This window comes from Antedon mediterranea, chromosome 8 (assembly GCF_964355755.1).
Source record: "Antedon mediterranea chromosome 8, ecAntMedi1.1, whole genome shotgun sequence".
Classification (NCBI taxonomy): domain Eukaryota; kingdom Metazoa; phylum Echinodermata; class Crinoidea; order Comatulida; family Antedonidae; genus Antedon; species Antedon mediterranea.
Genome location: NC_092677.1, coordinates 15,930,545 through 15,946,836, shown reverse-complemented (window position 1 = coordinate 15,946,836; position 16,292 = coordinate 15,930,545). Strand labels below are relative to the sequence as shown.

The window sequence follows — 16,292 nt, the reverse complement described above, 5'->3', positions numbered from 1 at the left end:
TTAAAAAGAAATATAACATCATGTTTGCATGTACTTGATAACATTTTGTCATACAAACTTACTTGGTGTAGATTACTGTAGAAGCTTACTAAACTTAATCTAGGTACTTGGAAATAGTAACCCACCCCACACTCAGCTTTGTACGTCACTAATTTATTGAGAAAAATACAAAACTACAGTAAAGTAAACACATTTGCTGATTTACCTTTATTAATTAGTTTTTATTAATGATTTTGACACCTTTTTTCAAGTTAAACACAGGCCTACTACTATCATATGCTATTTATTACTGTATTTTGTATTCTCATCATCATCTTTTATTATTAGTATTTCTGCGCAGCGTCAGCTACATCATCTTCATTGATTCCAGACAAGACAAATATTCTTCCACTACCAACATTATTAGTTGGTTATTATTATCAGCTAACTTCTAGGATGGGCTTTAAAACTTTCACATCTGTTTATATTAATATATTATAATATCACAACCTGAAAGAAATAAAATAATTAGGCCTATTAAACAATTTGCATAACACATTTAGAAATAAAATTAAACACAGGTATTAGTTATTACTAAAAGGTACTGTAGTGTAAAACACATACAGCATAAAAAAGCCTTCATAAGGCCTGGCCTAGTCCTATATTAGCCTACATACAGGCCCTACCTAGCTAGGGCCTACCTACCTATGTAGGCTACAGGCCTAGTAGGTTAGGCCTAAGCCTAGGTTCTCTATTAAGCTAGGCCTAGTAGCCTCCTACTACTAGGCTAGGCTTGCCTATGATGAGCCCTGGCTAGGCCTAGGCCTAGCCTCTAGGCCGGGCCTACTAGCTAGGCCTAGGCCTAGGCTATAATCAAATGATTTATTTGATTTGAAAAGACTTCCAGTCTGACAACAAAGCCCCGATATATGGGTAAAAACCCTACCTGCCTAGGCTCCTAGCCTATGTTTGGTACAAAATATACAAAATTACGTACATTAATTATTTTTTATAAATAAATAAAGTTGTTGGAAAGCCTGAAATCCGTGGCAAATGGCAAATCATAATTTCATCGCACATCACATTTCCTTTCATTTTTCGACGAAGAAATAACGGAAGTGACGTCACATGGGCAATGAAAACTCCAACGTAGCAAACGTCCATAGCCAACGTAGCAAAATGACAGTAGCAAACGGCCAAAAAGTCTTGAATTCGTAGCAATCGGCCATTTGAGTTCTTCAGAACGTAGCAATCGGCCATTTGAGTTCTTCAGAACGTAGCAATCGGCCAACAAGATCTGGATATATATATATATATATATATATATATATATATATATATATATATATATATATATATATATATATATATATAATCAAAGAGCTGCATAGGCAGGATATAGAAAAAAATCAAGATCAAATAAGTTAAAACTGCCTCAATATAGATTTATTTTAACGACATGTTTCGGGCATAGCCCATCATCAGGTGAAAAGAATTGTAACAAAGGATAACATATATAAGTCACAAAATTACATAATAAAACAAATCAACCAATCAAAGATGTTAACAAACAAAAGGCATAGTTATAAAGGCACGCCTCCAAAAGCTATGGTGTACAAAGCAGGAATGGTTGCTTATAAAGCAGGAAATTTAAAACAAAGACAAAAGCTTCAAGTGTAAATAATTGTTAATATGTGAATGTCTCTGGCAAAATTAATGTTTAAAGGATCTAAATTGTACATTTATGCCGGTAGGGGCAAGAGTGCCAAGCTTTACAATTATTCTTTCTTCTATAATTCTACGAGATGTCTCAGAACCATTACATACTTTAACACCAGAAATAGTAATATCCGAAAGGGAATGCTCATTATTACAAAAATGGGTGGCTACAGGTAATCCGGGAGTCTTTAGTTTAATAGACCTTAAATGTTCTACAAACCTATCACCTAACCTGCGTTTAGTTTCACCAATATAAAGCATATTACATTTAGTACACGAAATACAATAAACTAGATTTCTAGTGGTGCACGTAATACGATCTGTGATCACATAATTACCAGAAGGTCCTACTATTTGGTTTGAACATGAAACGTAATTACATGTCGAACATCTATTTCTATTACATTTGAATGTTCCAATTGATTCATTACCTTTGTTTTGTAATTTAGATTTAACTGAAGTGTCTTTAATGCTTTGATCACGTCTGTAAGCTATCATGGGTGGTTCTTGAAAAATATCTTTTGTAGCGGATTTATCTTCAGTCAAAATTGAAAAGTTATCGCGAACAATGTTAATAACCTTCTTATTCATAGGATGATACGTGAGGACTATATATATAACGTTCATCATAATCTAGAAAGCAAATCATTCTTATATACAAATTTAAATTTTAAAGTTGTAGATGTAGTTTTTTTTTTTATCTTATGTGGGATGTAGATGTAGTTGTAGTTTTAATATCTACATTGAATTCCATAAATTAGCTTCTCATGAATTTAATAGAGTTCTTGATCAAATTATTTGTACATTTATGTAAACGATGGAATTGCGTGTATTATGAATACATGGTAGGCCTACGCGAGCAAAGATGGTTCTCGAATACACTGTAATTTCAGCGTGAAAAACTGGCAATTTTAAATGTACGTACCGCTGCAGGACACAATAATACATGCCATCACAAAATGAATCAAAATTTTTTATTTATAAGTATTTACAGTATTGCAATACTATATCTAAAGGTATTAAGTTTAACCTTAAATGGCTAATAAATGTACCTACTTGTGTTAAACCAAATAATAATAATACGGGAGAGACGGGAATGTTCCATTCATCGCAAATCAATACATTTGTATAAACGTATATTCAATCTATCAAAATAGTATTTTATTTAATTTTCAGTTATTTGAGAAAATCTGCCTGTCTTCAACATTATCATGCTGTACTCATGCTGTTGAACCGGTTTTCAGCTATTAAAAACAATTATCGTAGAAGGAAAATTCGAAGCATCCTCGTATTATTGTGTTCGGGTATTTTTCAAGATGGACATCCATTAGACAGTGTATAACACGATCGGAAAACACCCCTATTTAGGCAAATCGTAACCTAAATTCGTTTTTAATCGTCAAATCATTTCAATGTTTTAAATGTATTTTATTTTTTAAAAGGTTTTAAACACGTTTTTTAAACGTTTCTGTGTAGAAATAAATGTTCAAATTGAACAAGGTTTGCATCAAAACGTTATAATAACAAAAGTAAAAACGTAGCCGATAATGTTGCCATGAAGAGGATGATTGGTGTGTTCAATAAATAGCATGAAACACATCGGCAAGCCGTTCGCTGTAGAACGAGTCAAGCATTTGATTAGAAAAACCAATTACTTTCTCCTGTCTAACCAGCACCTTCTCAATTCGGTCTTTATCCCTTACTGATATTCCCAGCCCAGCCCAACATACAATATCCCAAAATAGAACATCACTTACTATTTAAACATTCTATAGTACAAATATCCTGCTTTACCCCAAACGAACCGAGTTTCCTCAAGCAGTATATTTAACTTCTTAACTATAATGGTCAACATTTCCACCCATTTAAACTTAAGCCTATTATACACGTCATAATTGATTAATTCATTTAATGTACTGTATACTATTATTATTTCTTTTATTTCTTTTATTATGTTTTCGAAAATCTCTCCGCATTTCTTTCGTTTCATTTATGTTTTGTTCAAGAAATTGTTGCCACAAAAATCGAATAATTTTAGAAAGGTACAGAGAAGAATCGTTGTTATTAATAAGCTTAAGCCGGGTACATATAATTATGTCAATGAATCTGCATCTGTATCTACAATCGTTTCATTTATTTACATTTAGCCTAATGCATTAAATGTAAATGTATCAGGTAATCAGTAAAACAAATAAACTTATAATTATGTCCATGAATCTTCAATTATGCTCGTCTACTGATGTCAGGTTCTTGGGTTCAAATCCATTCTTAGTTTATCCCTTACAAATAAAAAAATATGATTTATCTATATACCGATAGAGATTGGGCCGATGTCTTGTACAACGTAAAAACTAAATCGGCCCCTCTTATAAGAACTTTCTATCGAATGATTGTTTTCTTGTGTTAATTAAATTAAAGAAATTACAGTAGTTCGTTTACCATTTTTGTTGAAAATTAATTGCGAATAAAGTGGTGGTAAGTCAGGTGAAGAGGGGTTTCCCAACATTCCTTTTACATATTTCACACCATTATAGAGTGTAGGTAATTTAACCGATTGTAATCGGTAAAGGTAAAGTCGAAACCTAAGCTAATGCTAACGGCCGTGGTGCCCATCTCCATTTCCATTTCCTTAGCGTTTGGACCAGACTCCACTAAGTGTGTATGTTTGTAGAGTTGGGGGGGGGGGGGGTACGCCACTCATCTTGCACAAACGAGTCTGATTTACCTTCCCAGTACTTTTTACACACTGGTACCCATTTCTATCCCCTAGGTGGGAGGAACAATGTGGATAAAGAATCTTGCTCAAGAATCTTGCTCAATGACTCAACACTGCAGTGACCGGACTGGGCTTGAACCGGCAACCTTTTGATTGCAAGTCCAATGCTCTAACCACTGCGCCACAGTGCTCCAGTTGTTTTGAAGTTTACATATTTTAATTTCCAATGTATTGTATAGTACTTAGGATGTTTTAATTCCGATTGTAGCCTACTGTAGTTTTTACTATTTTTTTTATTCCAATTGTACTGTAGTATTTAGTTGTTTTGTAATTTCGATTGTACTGTAGTATTTAGTTTAGTTGTTTTGTAATTTACCATGTTCTAATTCTAATTGTATTGTAGTATTTAGGATGTTTAATTCCGATTGTACTGTAGATTTAATTTTTTATTTTTCACGGTTGATTCTCGTCCTTTGATTGGTTAACTTGACGCGAATTAAAGACTGCGGAAGTGAAGTCACGATGTCTGTGAGGACTGCATGTTCAACACACCGGAAAGTAATGTATTCCAATTTTATGGAACAGTATTGATGCTTCTATTCGTAATTCATCATCTGTCAAAGTATTTAAAAAGTTGTATAACAATAATTTGCTCTTCACTTATCAATGAGTGTTACAAATATGTTTACATTTACATTGTTCTTTTGCTTTTTTGGTTTTATCGCACTATCTTTGAGTTCATTGCCAACATGTTTAGCTAGTATTGTGTCGTCCTGTGCTTCAATTATGTTTGTTTCATGTATTAATTATTTTGTTAAGGTGGCCAAATACTGTACGAGCTTTGCTCTTTTTTGGTCATCCTTCCATTTTTGCATATATTCATTACTTGTTTATATTGGAAAATAAAAACTGAAACTGAAACTGAAACTGAAACTGTATTGAAATTCTTTGAATTAGGTTGAATAAACACTCTTTTTTATTTAATAAACATGTAATATCATAATTATTTGATTGAATTTTACAATGTTGATATACAAAATATATTACTAATAACCGTAATTTTTAAGTTCATCCAATTTCCTACTGAGGTCGCAATTTATTTACTTCGTTGGTGGCTAAAAATATTATTTTCGGCGATGTTTTGGACCCTATATTTCAAAAACTACAAGTCAGATTTTCATAATTCTTTCTTTATTTTAATATTGATACAACATATCAACAAGCAATGTATGCTATTAACTTTTAATGTTGCATCGTTATCCCTAGGTAGTAGGCCTAGGCATATACTGGGCCTACAGTATATGTGGGCCCGGGTCAAATTAGGGATTAATTAATGCTCTCTACCCAGGAATAATGTTTTTGTTCCGTACAGTAGGCTAGACTATAATTATTTACACAAGATATTTACTACTGATTGTTAAACAAAAATAATTGATATAAAAAAACATTATATCTGAAGAAAGAACAATGTCATTGATTAAAATTGTTAGTCAAAAAGTCGAGCGGCGTTTTATTTGTACGAAATATTTCTTGTTTTAATTTTGTTCACAACAATTTTAATTTTGCTTATATAGGGGTACTACGATTCGATTTGGCGTAGTCATTTTTACGTACGTGTATGTTTATTCGCAATTTTAAGAAATGTATTTACATAGCTTTTAAGTATATTATCGATGTCTTCATAAAGTGTTATATCTTCCCAATATTCATTTTCAATATCATATTTAAATTCATTCTCATTTTTTTGTAGTTCCTACTTATTTTAAACTGGTAAAACTCGAAGACAGTCTCATAAATGATAAAGGAGTACTACAAAAAAGTGTCTTTAAGCATAATTAATGGAAATTATCCTATAGTTGGTTTAATTACAGGCGCTGGACATGGGAAAGAATAAAATTGAAGGAATAATAAGAACTTTAAGTCATATCGTCCGTAGACAATTTTTGTTAAAGCATGTCGAAAGTACTTACCAAAACATAATCCTGTACTTAGAGCATACATAGTCAATCTTAAAAGTAGGACAACCATCGTGTTAGTTACTTCTATAACAGAAAATAAAATATATTATAACATACCTGTATATATTGGATTGGTCGCATCACGTGCCGTTCAGTACTAATTCTACCTAACGGAAAATTGCAATCTAATGTTGATAATGATGGCATTAATGCATGCTTTTGAAAATGTTCAGTCTCGTGAGGTTGTTGTCTGATCCACGTTTGTAGTGGATCATATTGAAAGCAATGATCTGTTCACTAAAAGACAACACGTTTTTCGAAAAGAGAGATCATGCAATCCCATTTTCGAATGGTCTGTGAAATACTAACTACCATTTAACATAGACAAATGTAGCATTTTGGTAGAAGAGATAATATTAAGTTTCAATATAAAATGGACCGTGTTGTAATCCCTATCCTAATCCCTATAATCCCGAACATAATAATAATAATAATAATAATAATAATAATAATAATAACAACTTTATTTAAAAACGGATGCAACACTTGAATCACCATATTGGTGTTTTTCACAAGGCCGTTACTTACTACAAAACTATTTATACTATTACATTATAATATTAAGTTATCATTTACAGTCCAAAAAAAAAAAAAAAAAAAAAAAAAATTGCATTTGAGTTTATAGCATTTAAACTATTCCATAGCTTTGCGCCAGAATACGAGAAACTTTTCTTTTTATACTCAGTGTTTGCCTTATGTAAACTTAGAATATCTTTTGATCTAGTATTATATGTTTGTTTGCGTTTATAGAATCTGATTCTTAAGTAGGATGGTGTCAAGTTATTCAATATTTTATACATTGTGACTGCTTCGTTGTAATATTGTTTTTCTTCTAAATTAGGCCAATTTAAATCTTTGAGCGCCTGTGAGCTAGAGTCATACCTAGATGTATGTGTAAATATTTTAGCCGCTCTATTTTGGAGTACTTGGAGTTTATATTTGAGGGTTTGGTTACAACGACCCCATACTACATAGGTGTCAAAATTGATGATAAGACTATAGTAAGCCTATACATGGAATATTGCAGTCCTGTTTGGTAGCATATTTTTCTGAAAGAATCTGACAAGCTAGAAAAATTCAGCAGCGTACATCAAGAATGATAATAGATTTAAAACAATACGATTAAGCCAACGGCTCATTAAGTTGCACTTACCTACCCAGGGATATAGAAGGTCAAAATCGGCAACTATTCATGTTTTCAAAATGTTCAGGGGTATTGATAGATGCAACTCTGAGAATTTCTTTGAGTTGAACACAATTTTAAAATGTGTAAATCTCGTAGGGCCTACTCATCTAAGAAATAGGCAGAACTTGTTCTCAACATCGGTTATTGACTTATGGAACAACTAATTCAAAAGCCTTTAGTTTTAGAGAAGTTTTGGAAGCATCATTCATAAACGAATCGGTTATAGAATATAGTGACACACAAGCACTGTTTGTAACGTGTAAGTAAAGTTTACTTCAGTTTCATAACATGTCGACTTTTTCAACATAAAAAGGGGGTTACTGTACATTTATTTTACTGTTACGAGTTGCATATTGTGATTTAATAACGTTCTTTAATCTTAGTAAAGCTAAAATCGTTAGTTAGTCTAAATAAAATATCAATCAAATCACATACGTAGTTTCAATCAGCTTAGTAAAAACATTGAAATTAGCTAAACGCTGGCGGTGGCAGTGGCTAACGGAAAAAGCATATGGCAGTCAAAGCAGGGAGTTGCCTGGTCAAAGTGGTAGGTAAAGGACATACATTTAAATTTCCCAACATCCAGGCCAAGATCCCAAGTCTTCGCCCAGTCGGCATAGTCCAGTCAATCTACCGATAGACCCAAAACAAATTGCAATAGTTTCCGAACCTTTTTTATTTGATTCTATATGTTCCTGGAAGAAACATTTCCAAAATCTACCAAAATCGGTTCAGTGGAACATACTTTTTTAAGGGGTCAAGAGGTCATGAGGGTCAAATTATATATTTGTATATCTCAGTAACCGCTTGGCCGAACTTGGTAATTTTGGTGTCAAACAATTCAGAAGACCCATATTTATATTCACTCTAATGAAAGTTTTTTTATCAAAAATGACCGGAGTCCATGTTTTTGACCTTTGACCTATTATTTTGGCATATTCATATCTCGGTAACCACTGGGCGTAAACAAGCGTTTTTGGTGTCAAAATACCCAGAAGGTCTATGTTTATATTCACTCTAATGAAAACGTTTTGTGTATTATGACCAGACGACATCATTTTGACCTTTGACATATATTCATTATTTTATATTATTTCACTAATTAAATTTGTTGTATCTCGGTGACCAATAGTCGTAACTTCGTAATTTTTGTGTTAATCAATTCAGAAGACCCTTATTTATATTCACTCTAATAAAACTTTTTACAAAAAAATGACCGGAAACTACTCTTTTGACCTTTGACCTATTATATTGGTATATTCATATCTTTGTAACCAATGGGCGTAGATGAGCATTTTTTGTGTCAAACAACTCAGAAGGATATCCACTCTAATAAAAAATGTCTGTGTATATAGTCAATGCGAAAGTAATTATTTTTACCTTTGATGTCTATCCAGAAAACGTTTAGTAATTGGGGCAATATATTGGTGTTATATTTCTTCATAGATCAGCACCCAAGATAACATTTAACTATTCATTATTCTGTTTATATTTACTCTAAAAACACACAAAACAAATCAAATATGGTATCATCCTGCCTTGGCTGATCTTCCATCCATATTTATCTGGAGGTACATTTTCTTCATTTCCAAGCCAAATTTTAACTTGTTGGTACACCCTTAGACTATGATACTTTGCCGCTGATGCCGTTGGGGGTAAAGAACGTGGATGAACTGCTTTAGTACTGCATGTAGTCTTTTCATGAAATTTACGAAACCTCAATTCATCTAGGTTCTCATTATCGCTGCTACCATACAAAGACAAAATGGCATTATTACCCGCTGCAATTGCCTCCTGTCTGTTTGCCTTACAAGTCATAAACACTTTGGCTTGTTCAGAAAATAAACAGTCACTTCTTACTTTAGTTACTGCTTTGATTTTCCCAATACCAAAAAATCGCGATGTCGTGTCACATCCAAGGAACGCGTGACAAAATAGGATATATTTACAAACATCGCTGCCAAGGTCAAGTCTTGTTGCCGCAATGTTCCAATATCGTTGCACCTTTTTAGTTTCTTTCCTTTGGTTTGGCTTGAACCATACATTATGTTTGGTGTGACCACCATGGTGGATAAGGAGGACCAGGATATCTGTATCATCTGCGATGACAACCGTGCCTATTTGTTCTGCGTAGGACAGAGCCATCTTCGACACAAGATAGTCAGCGTCAGCTTCTGCGTGGTGAACAGTACAACCTTCTTTTTCAAGACTATTTCCCAAAATCTTAATGAATCTTTGTTTGTTTTGAACGTTTGACAGAAATTCTTCTTTTTTGGTTTGTAAGGTCATAGATTGGTCAAAGTGTACAGCTACACCACCACCACCACTTCTCCTTGTATGTGTACAGTCTTTTGTACTTAGTGAGTTATCGTACCCATCAAAAACAGCAATGGGTTTTCCATATTTGTGAGAAACATATTTAGTGTATACTCTCATAATGTCACCCCTGAAGCCCCTCTTGTCCATGGAATTTTATGAAGTAGTGCTCCTCCATCTAAGACGTACTGAATTTGATCAGGAGGTTCTGGAGCAACCTCGATTGCTGTTGACCACAAACTATCAGCTAAACTAGCTTTATTTGCAGACCTCATCATATCTGGTGATTCAAACAATCTAAATATATCTGATACATTATCGCATCTTGTGCCGGCAGTTACAAGTCGTTGAAATAGAAGTAAAGGATCTACATTGACCACATCATCTTTTATCTTCAATGCGCTTTTAGAGTTCATTGTAATGGATTGGCTCTTTTTCCGAAATGTGTAGTCGGCGACCTTTTGGTTTGTCATTGATTGCACAATTTGTTGACCTACACAGGGCCGTAGCCAGGATCTGTCAAGGGGGGGGGGGGGGGTTCGGACACTAAGTATTTGGGTCACTGTCCCACTGTCACTGTGTTTCCCTTGTGGCCCAGGCAACAGCCTTAATTTCATACTAAATGTTGTTTCTGCCACTAAATTGAAATTGAGTTCCATTTCATCGTATACCATCCGGACACGGAACTTGATAGGCTTAGTCATAAAGTAGTTACAGAGTTGCAGGGCATTTTATCATTGTTGAATGTTTTGATATTAGCCTAATTGTTAAAACGACCTTCACAACCAAAATATTTCTTTGTAATAAAACCTATTTTAAATGGAACGCTATAAAAATAATCCTCTGCTTTATCAGAGCATGCATACCTAATAACCAGACAAGAACGTGTCTTTATTACCTTTTACTATCAATCTATTTTCAAGTCACGCAATCCATTTTTCAACAATATAGTAGTATAATAACATTTTGGTTGAATAGTGAGGGATTAGTTACAGTTTGACTTTGAATAAACAATTGGTAATTTACTGAAAATCCAAAATGAACTTGTGTTATAATACAAAAAAAAATTATTCAATCAAAGAAACGCTCTACTACACATGAGAAATAGATGTCGGTCGATAAACTTCTGACGACGACTAAAACAACGACAATCAGCTAAATGTTAGTAATTTTATTTCATCTCTGGCTTGTTACATTTTTCATGACACATTACCGGACTTCCCCCTCCTCTCGCAATGAACGACAGTACAGATCCTCCCTATCTAGGCTCGTGTATGTAGCATACTACTACGTTATTCACAAATTACGCACGCATAGCAGTGTTACTAGAACCATCACAGATTACCTCTAATGGATCAATCATTCACACATGATTTAAAAAATTCATCGACAAACGAAATATAGCCTATATTCATTCCTTTTAAATATTAGCCATATTGCCAAGGCTAATAATCGATTTGTCCATAATTATTGCGTTTTGCCGGGGGTTTTCCATAATCTAAGGGCAATTTTTAGGCCAAATCATAATTGTGCGTATAGTGTTGTATTTCCCTATTTATTTTCATTTCCGTACGTTCGTCGTAAATAGGCCGAATTTCCGTAGTAATTTATAGACGTTCCAAAACTTGAACCGTGTTATACCGGTAACAGAGCAAAGTTTGCTTCTTTCTGCAAATTTCCTATCATTATTTTCTTTGTTTTATTTGGAGTGTGGTTTAAAACAACACTTTTGTAAAGTTTATAGTGGATAAATGAAAATGAATTTTTGGAAAATGTGGTTTTAACATCTGACTTTATTTAGCATTTTTAAATGAATTAAAATTCCAAATTATACAATTTAACCTTTTGCTCAATATATTTATAGCAACTGCTTCATATTTTTTGTACAACTTTTTAAAATTATTAATTGATAATTAATTTACATTAATTGAGTACAGTTATTAGAATGTATTACCGTACCAAAAGTACCTTAATCGGAGACTTCCCCGCGACGTTTGCATTGAACGAAAAAAAAATTATCATAAATTTACGTGCGAGAGTACTATTTGCGGCCATCTAGGGGTGTCATTTAACAATTTGCTTGCTCAAATACTCAGTGTCTACAGCCCTGGAGTCTTTGGGCAACCCTCTTAAAATAGTCCTGTGACCGCCCCTGATAGCTCTATCTATATTTATTTACAGCAATTTGTTGAGGAAACTAAATATATCAATGTAAATAGGTGGTATTGGTACAGTTGAGTAGGCCTACGTATCGGCTGGTGGTCTAGAAAAAAATAATCGAATGCCATAGGCCTAATGTAAACTACAGTACATGATACCATAGATATTATAGTGTAATATATTAAATTCACTATAATCCTCTATGATGATGATACACTATACTTCATAGCCACACATAAATATTGTAGGTAACCGCAGCGTTCCATTTTTTGATGTACGTCGGAAGGCTATATACTTTATGCATGCTGACTGCCAGTGATCGAAACAATAGGTACGCGGTTGTCTAACGGTGTTCTTTGTACGATTCGTTCGTGCTCAAGCTCGCGTCAATATCATGTTACATCCTGGGACCAAAAATTCGTATTATTTTTCAGGTGAAAATCGGCAACCAATTCATTTGTTTAACAATAAGGTATGAGTTATTCACGGACGAGTTTACAAATTTTTCAATTTACAAACAACCTTTTGTATTGTGGGGCATTTTCAGAGATGAGGGTGTGGTGAGGTATTGTGGATGTCGGGGATAGGGGTTCACAGTCGGTTATGGGGAGGGGGGGGGGGTCGCTGTAAAGGGGATTCGCCCGAACCATACAACCCCCCCCCCCTGGCTACGGGCCTGCTACATGCTTGGCATTGTCACAGTCTACATTGATATGTGCCGTCACTCCAGTTGCAATGTTTGTCAGTGATTTTGTACTGTCTGTATTGAATGGATTTCGCTGTGTCAGATACCTTGATATGTCTTGTACATCACTGAGGTCCTTCATCTTTCTGGCATATGTTGTTTCTTTATGTTGTTCACTGGTAGTATACAACACGTTAGTGAACTCTTGCATTGAATGATTGATCTTGGCGCAGACTGGAGTTGAAAGGACCCAGACAAGTCGTTGAATTTTTTTTTTTTTTTGTTAGACCTCCTCTTGTTTTTATGCTACGCATAAGACACTGTTCTATGGCAAGATCAGTTGATATTCCAGCCCAACGTCTGTCAGATCGCCGCACTTATTATTTGGTCAAATTTAAAATGTTATACTCGAGACCCGAGATTTATTCATGACAACGGTCAAAATAATGATTTTCGGTTATATTGTACATTTGCATTTGTTTTCATTAGAGTAAATATAAACAAATATACTGGTATAATAGGTCAAAGGTCAAAAACATAGTTTCTATCCATTTTTAAAAAAACTTTTTCATTAGGCCTATAGTGAATATAAATATATGAGTCTTCTGAATCTTTTGACACAAAATTGACGAAGTTGTGCTTAGTGGTTACTGAGATATAAAAAATGTAGTTACTGAGAAATCTAAAATAATGAATATGTGTCAAAGGTCAAAATAATGACTTCCGGTCATTTTACACGAATCTTTTCCATTAGAACTAATATAAACATTGACCTTATGAGTAGTTTGACGCAAATAACGCTCATCTACGCCCACTGGTTACTAAGATACGAATATACGAAAATATACAATAAAATAGGTCAAAGGTCAAAAACATGCTTTCCTGTAATTTTTGGTAAAAAGGTTTCATTAGAGTACATATAAATATGGGTCTTCTGAGTAGTTAAACACCAAAATTAACATGCTACGCCTAGTAGTTTTCAAAATAGAAAAATGTGTAATTTGACCCCTATGACCTTAAAACCCCTTAAAAAGTATGTTCCATTGAACCGATTTTGGTAGATGCTTATAGAATCAAATAAAAAAGGTTTGGAAACTATTGCAATTTGTTTTGGGTTACGCCCTTTTTTGTCATAGATTGACTGGACTAGCAAGACGTGAATAATTTTCCTGCAACTGAAGGGCATCCAGAGGGGAAGAAATAATGTTTGAATAATTTAATATTATCGTCAAATAAAAGTGAATCAGAATATTTAAAATGAAATGGAAGATCGATCGTTAATGAATAAATTAAATTAAATATCAGAGTACCTAGAATCTACCCATGCGTGACATCCACTCGGAAAACTGGCCATTAATAGTAACGACCTTCTGTTGCCTATTTCGTAAAATCACTAAACCACTTCAAAAGAGAAAATCCAAACTTAGATATTAAAAAAATAAGAAAATACATGAGAACAGAATAAAAAGCTTTTGAGAAATCGGTATAAATCACACCACATTGCTTCTTGTCATTCAAAGCATCATATGTAGCGGCAGAGACTAGCACTGCAAGGTTGGTTTGACAGAACCTTCTAGTCAAAAAAAAAATGCTGGTTTAGACTCAAAACATATGAAACATGATGTGAAACAAAGTAATAAACTAATCTTTCAAAACAGAGAATTGAGTGATACTAATCAAAATAGAGATTGTCTTAGTTATAATCTGACAGTAAATTCCTCTTTTAGATGTTATAAAAAAATATTTAAAACAAATAATGAATGTTTTTATATTCGTGCTATAGTATAAATAATTTCATGTTTACTCTTTATCTCTTGAAATTATTTGTACCATCACACTCATAATCATTCATTATTTGTACGTTTTGTATACTATTAAACATAACGATAATTTGAAGTAGGTCTACTCACTCAGACACCTTATTTCCACCAAAATCCTACTGAAATGGAACGTTTAATGCTTTTTAGGGATTGAGTAAGAATGTTCATGGTCCACTGCTGCAATTGTAACACACCATACACCTTTTCTATTTGTCATGATCAAAAGTATGAATTAGCTTTGAAGTTATTGTCTCTATTTATCGAGAACGATGGTAGCCCTTTTTTGTCTCTCTTGAAATTTTAGAAAGCTTATAGGATATAATGAGATAATATTGTTGAAGGCGAAATCGCCGGTTAATCACTTTGGAAAAAGTAGCGACTCTTTAACATCGCCAAAGGCAAATAACTGAGAAAAAAAAATTAATTAGTGATACTGTTTTTAACCTAAAATGTCTTATGAATAAATTAGCCTTGCACCGTGACACATGGGTTTAACGGTTAACATAAAAAAAAAAAAATTGGTTTTTTATAAAGAGGGGTAAATAAAAAAAAAACCGATCGTTAATTTATTTAAATGTTTTAATTACGTTAAGTTATATCGAATACAACTGTTTACAAACAAAAAAGACCCCTTTTTCTTTAAATATGATATAAAAACGCTTAATATTCTGTGCCTGATGCAGGCGGTCCGAGTTTGAGTTTCGGTTGGGGAGACTTTTTCTCATTCTCACAGATTTCCTAATCTTTATCGTTTAAAATGAATTAATTCAATTTCAGTATATCACGGTGCGGTTTAGAATTACTGTTCTTTGCCTGATTTGCTTTTTATTAGTTGTATGTGTCTGGCGGGATTAGAACCTGTGACCTACGTTTACAGGGTGAGTATCATACCACTAGACCACAGAGCCATGGTATTATCACAGATTTTCACCTACCAGATATAGTCTCTCATACAACAAACGCCCTCACAATCAGTGGAGGCCTAACTAAGTCAGAATAAATTCCAACTTTAATATGCACCGGTTTTTACTCGGGGGTACTCAAGTCTAGGACTCATCTTCTCTTCCATCTGGACACTATTGAGCCAACTTTTGCCAATTCAAGTCCTACTAGTACTAGTAGTTGTCTGACGGCTCTGAAACATGCCATGCATATATATAATATATAATATATATATATATATATATATATATATATATAATACTACTAGGGTAATAGATGAACAAAGTTATAGAGAGAAACATGTTCGTATTTCAACCGGATGCAGAATTATGACGCCATAAACATGATACCAATCGAAAAAAAGTGCGATTTATAAAGTACTACTCCTTCCTTATTCGTTGTAGTATTGAGCTGGTATTTGCCATGAATATACTAAAGGGACATGTTCTTAAAGCTATAGCCGGATTTTTAAATTTCAAACCGAATGCAGCCATATGACGTCTCGAAGATGGTACCGTATAGCCATATTTGTTAGCGAGGTTATTGATGCATGGAGGTATACCTCCATGATTGATGTGTATGTGACGTCACATCCCGTCTTATGACGTCATTACAGCTTCTTTTGCTGTACTCCGAGTATCGCACATTCGTGCTTGTTTAAATAATACAGGCCCGTATGCAGCATTTATAATGGGGGGGGTGCGAGCGAAGCGAGCAACAATGGCTGGGGGCCAGGGGGCCGCCAAGGGCC

General features: G+C 33.9%; 1 protein-coding gene across 1 annotated transcript in view; it reads right to left on the bottom strand.

Moving 5' to 3' along the window:
* The window catches only part of LOC140056393 (uncharacterized), a 45,899-nt gene extending 31,606 nt beyond the window's left edge, over positions 1-14,293 (bottom strand). The window contains exons 1-2 of the mRNA XM_072101756.1: positions 14,276-14,293; positions 6,385-6,456 (exon numbers count right to left, since the gene is read on the bottom strand). Coding sequence (XP_071957857.1) covers positions 6,385-6,442 — 58 coding nt within the window. The 5' untranslated portion in view covers positions 6,443-6,456; positions 14,276-14,293. The remainder of the gene's footprint in view (positions 1-6,384; positions 6,457-14,275) is intronic.
* Positions 14,294-16,292: the final 1,999 nt, after the last annotated feature.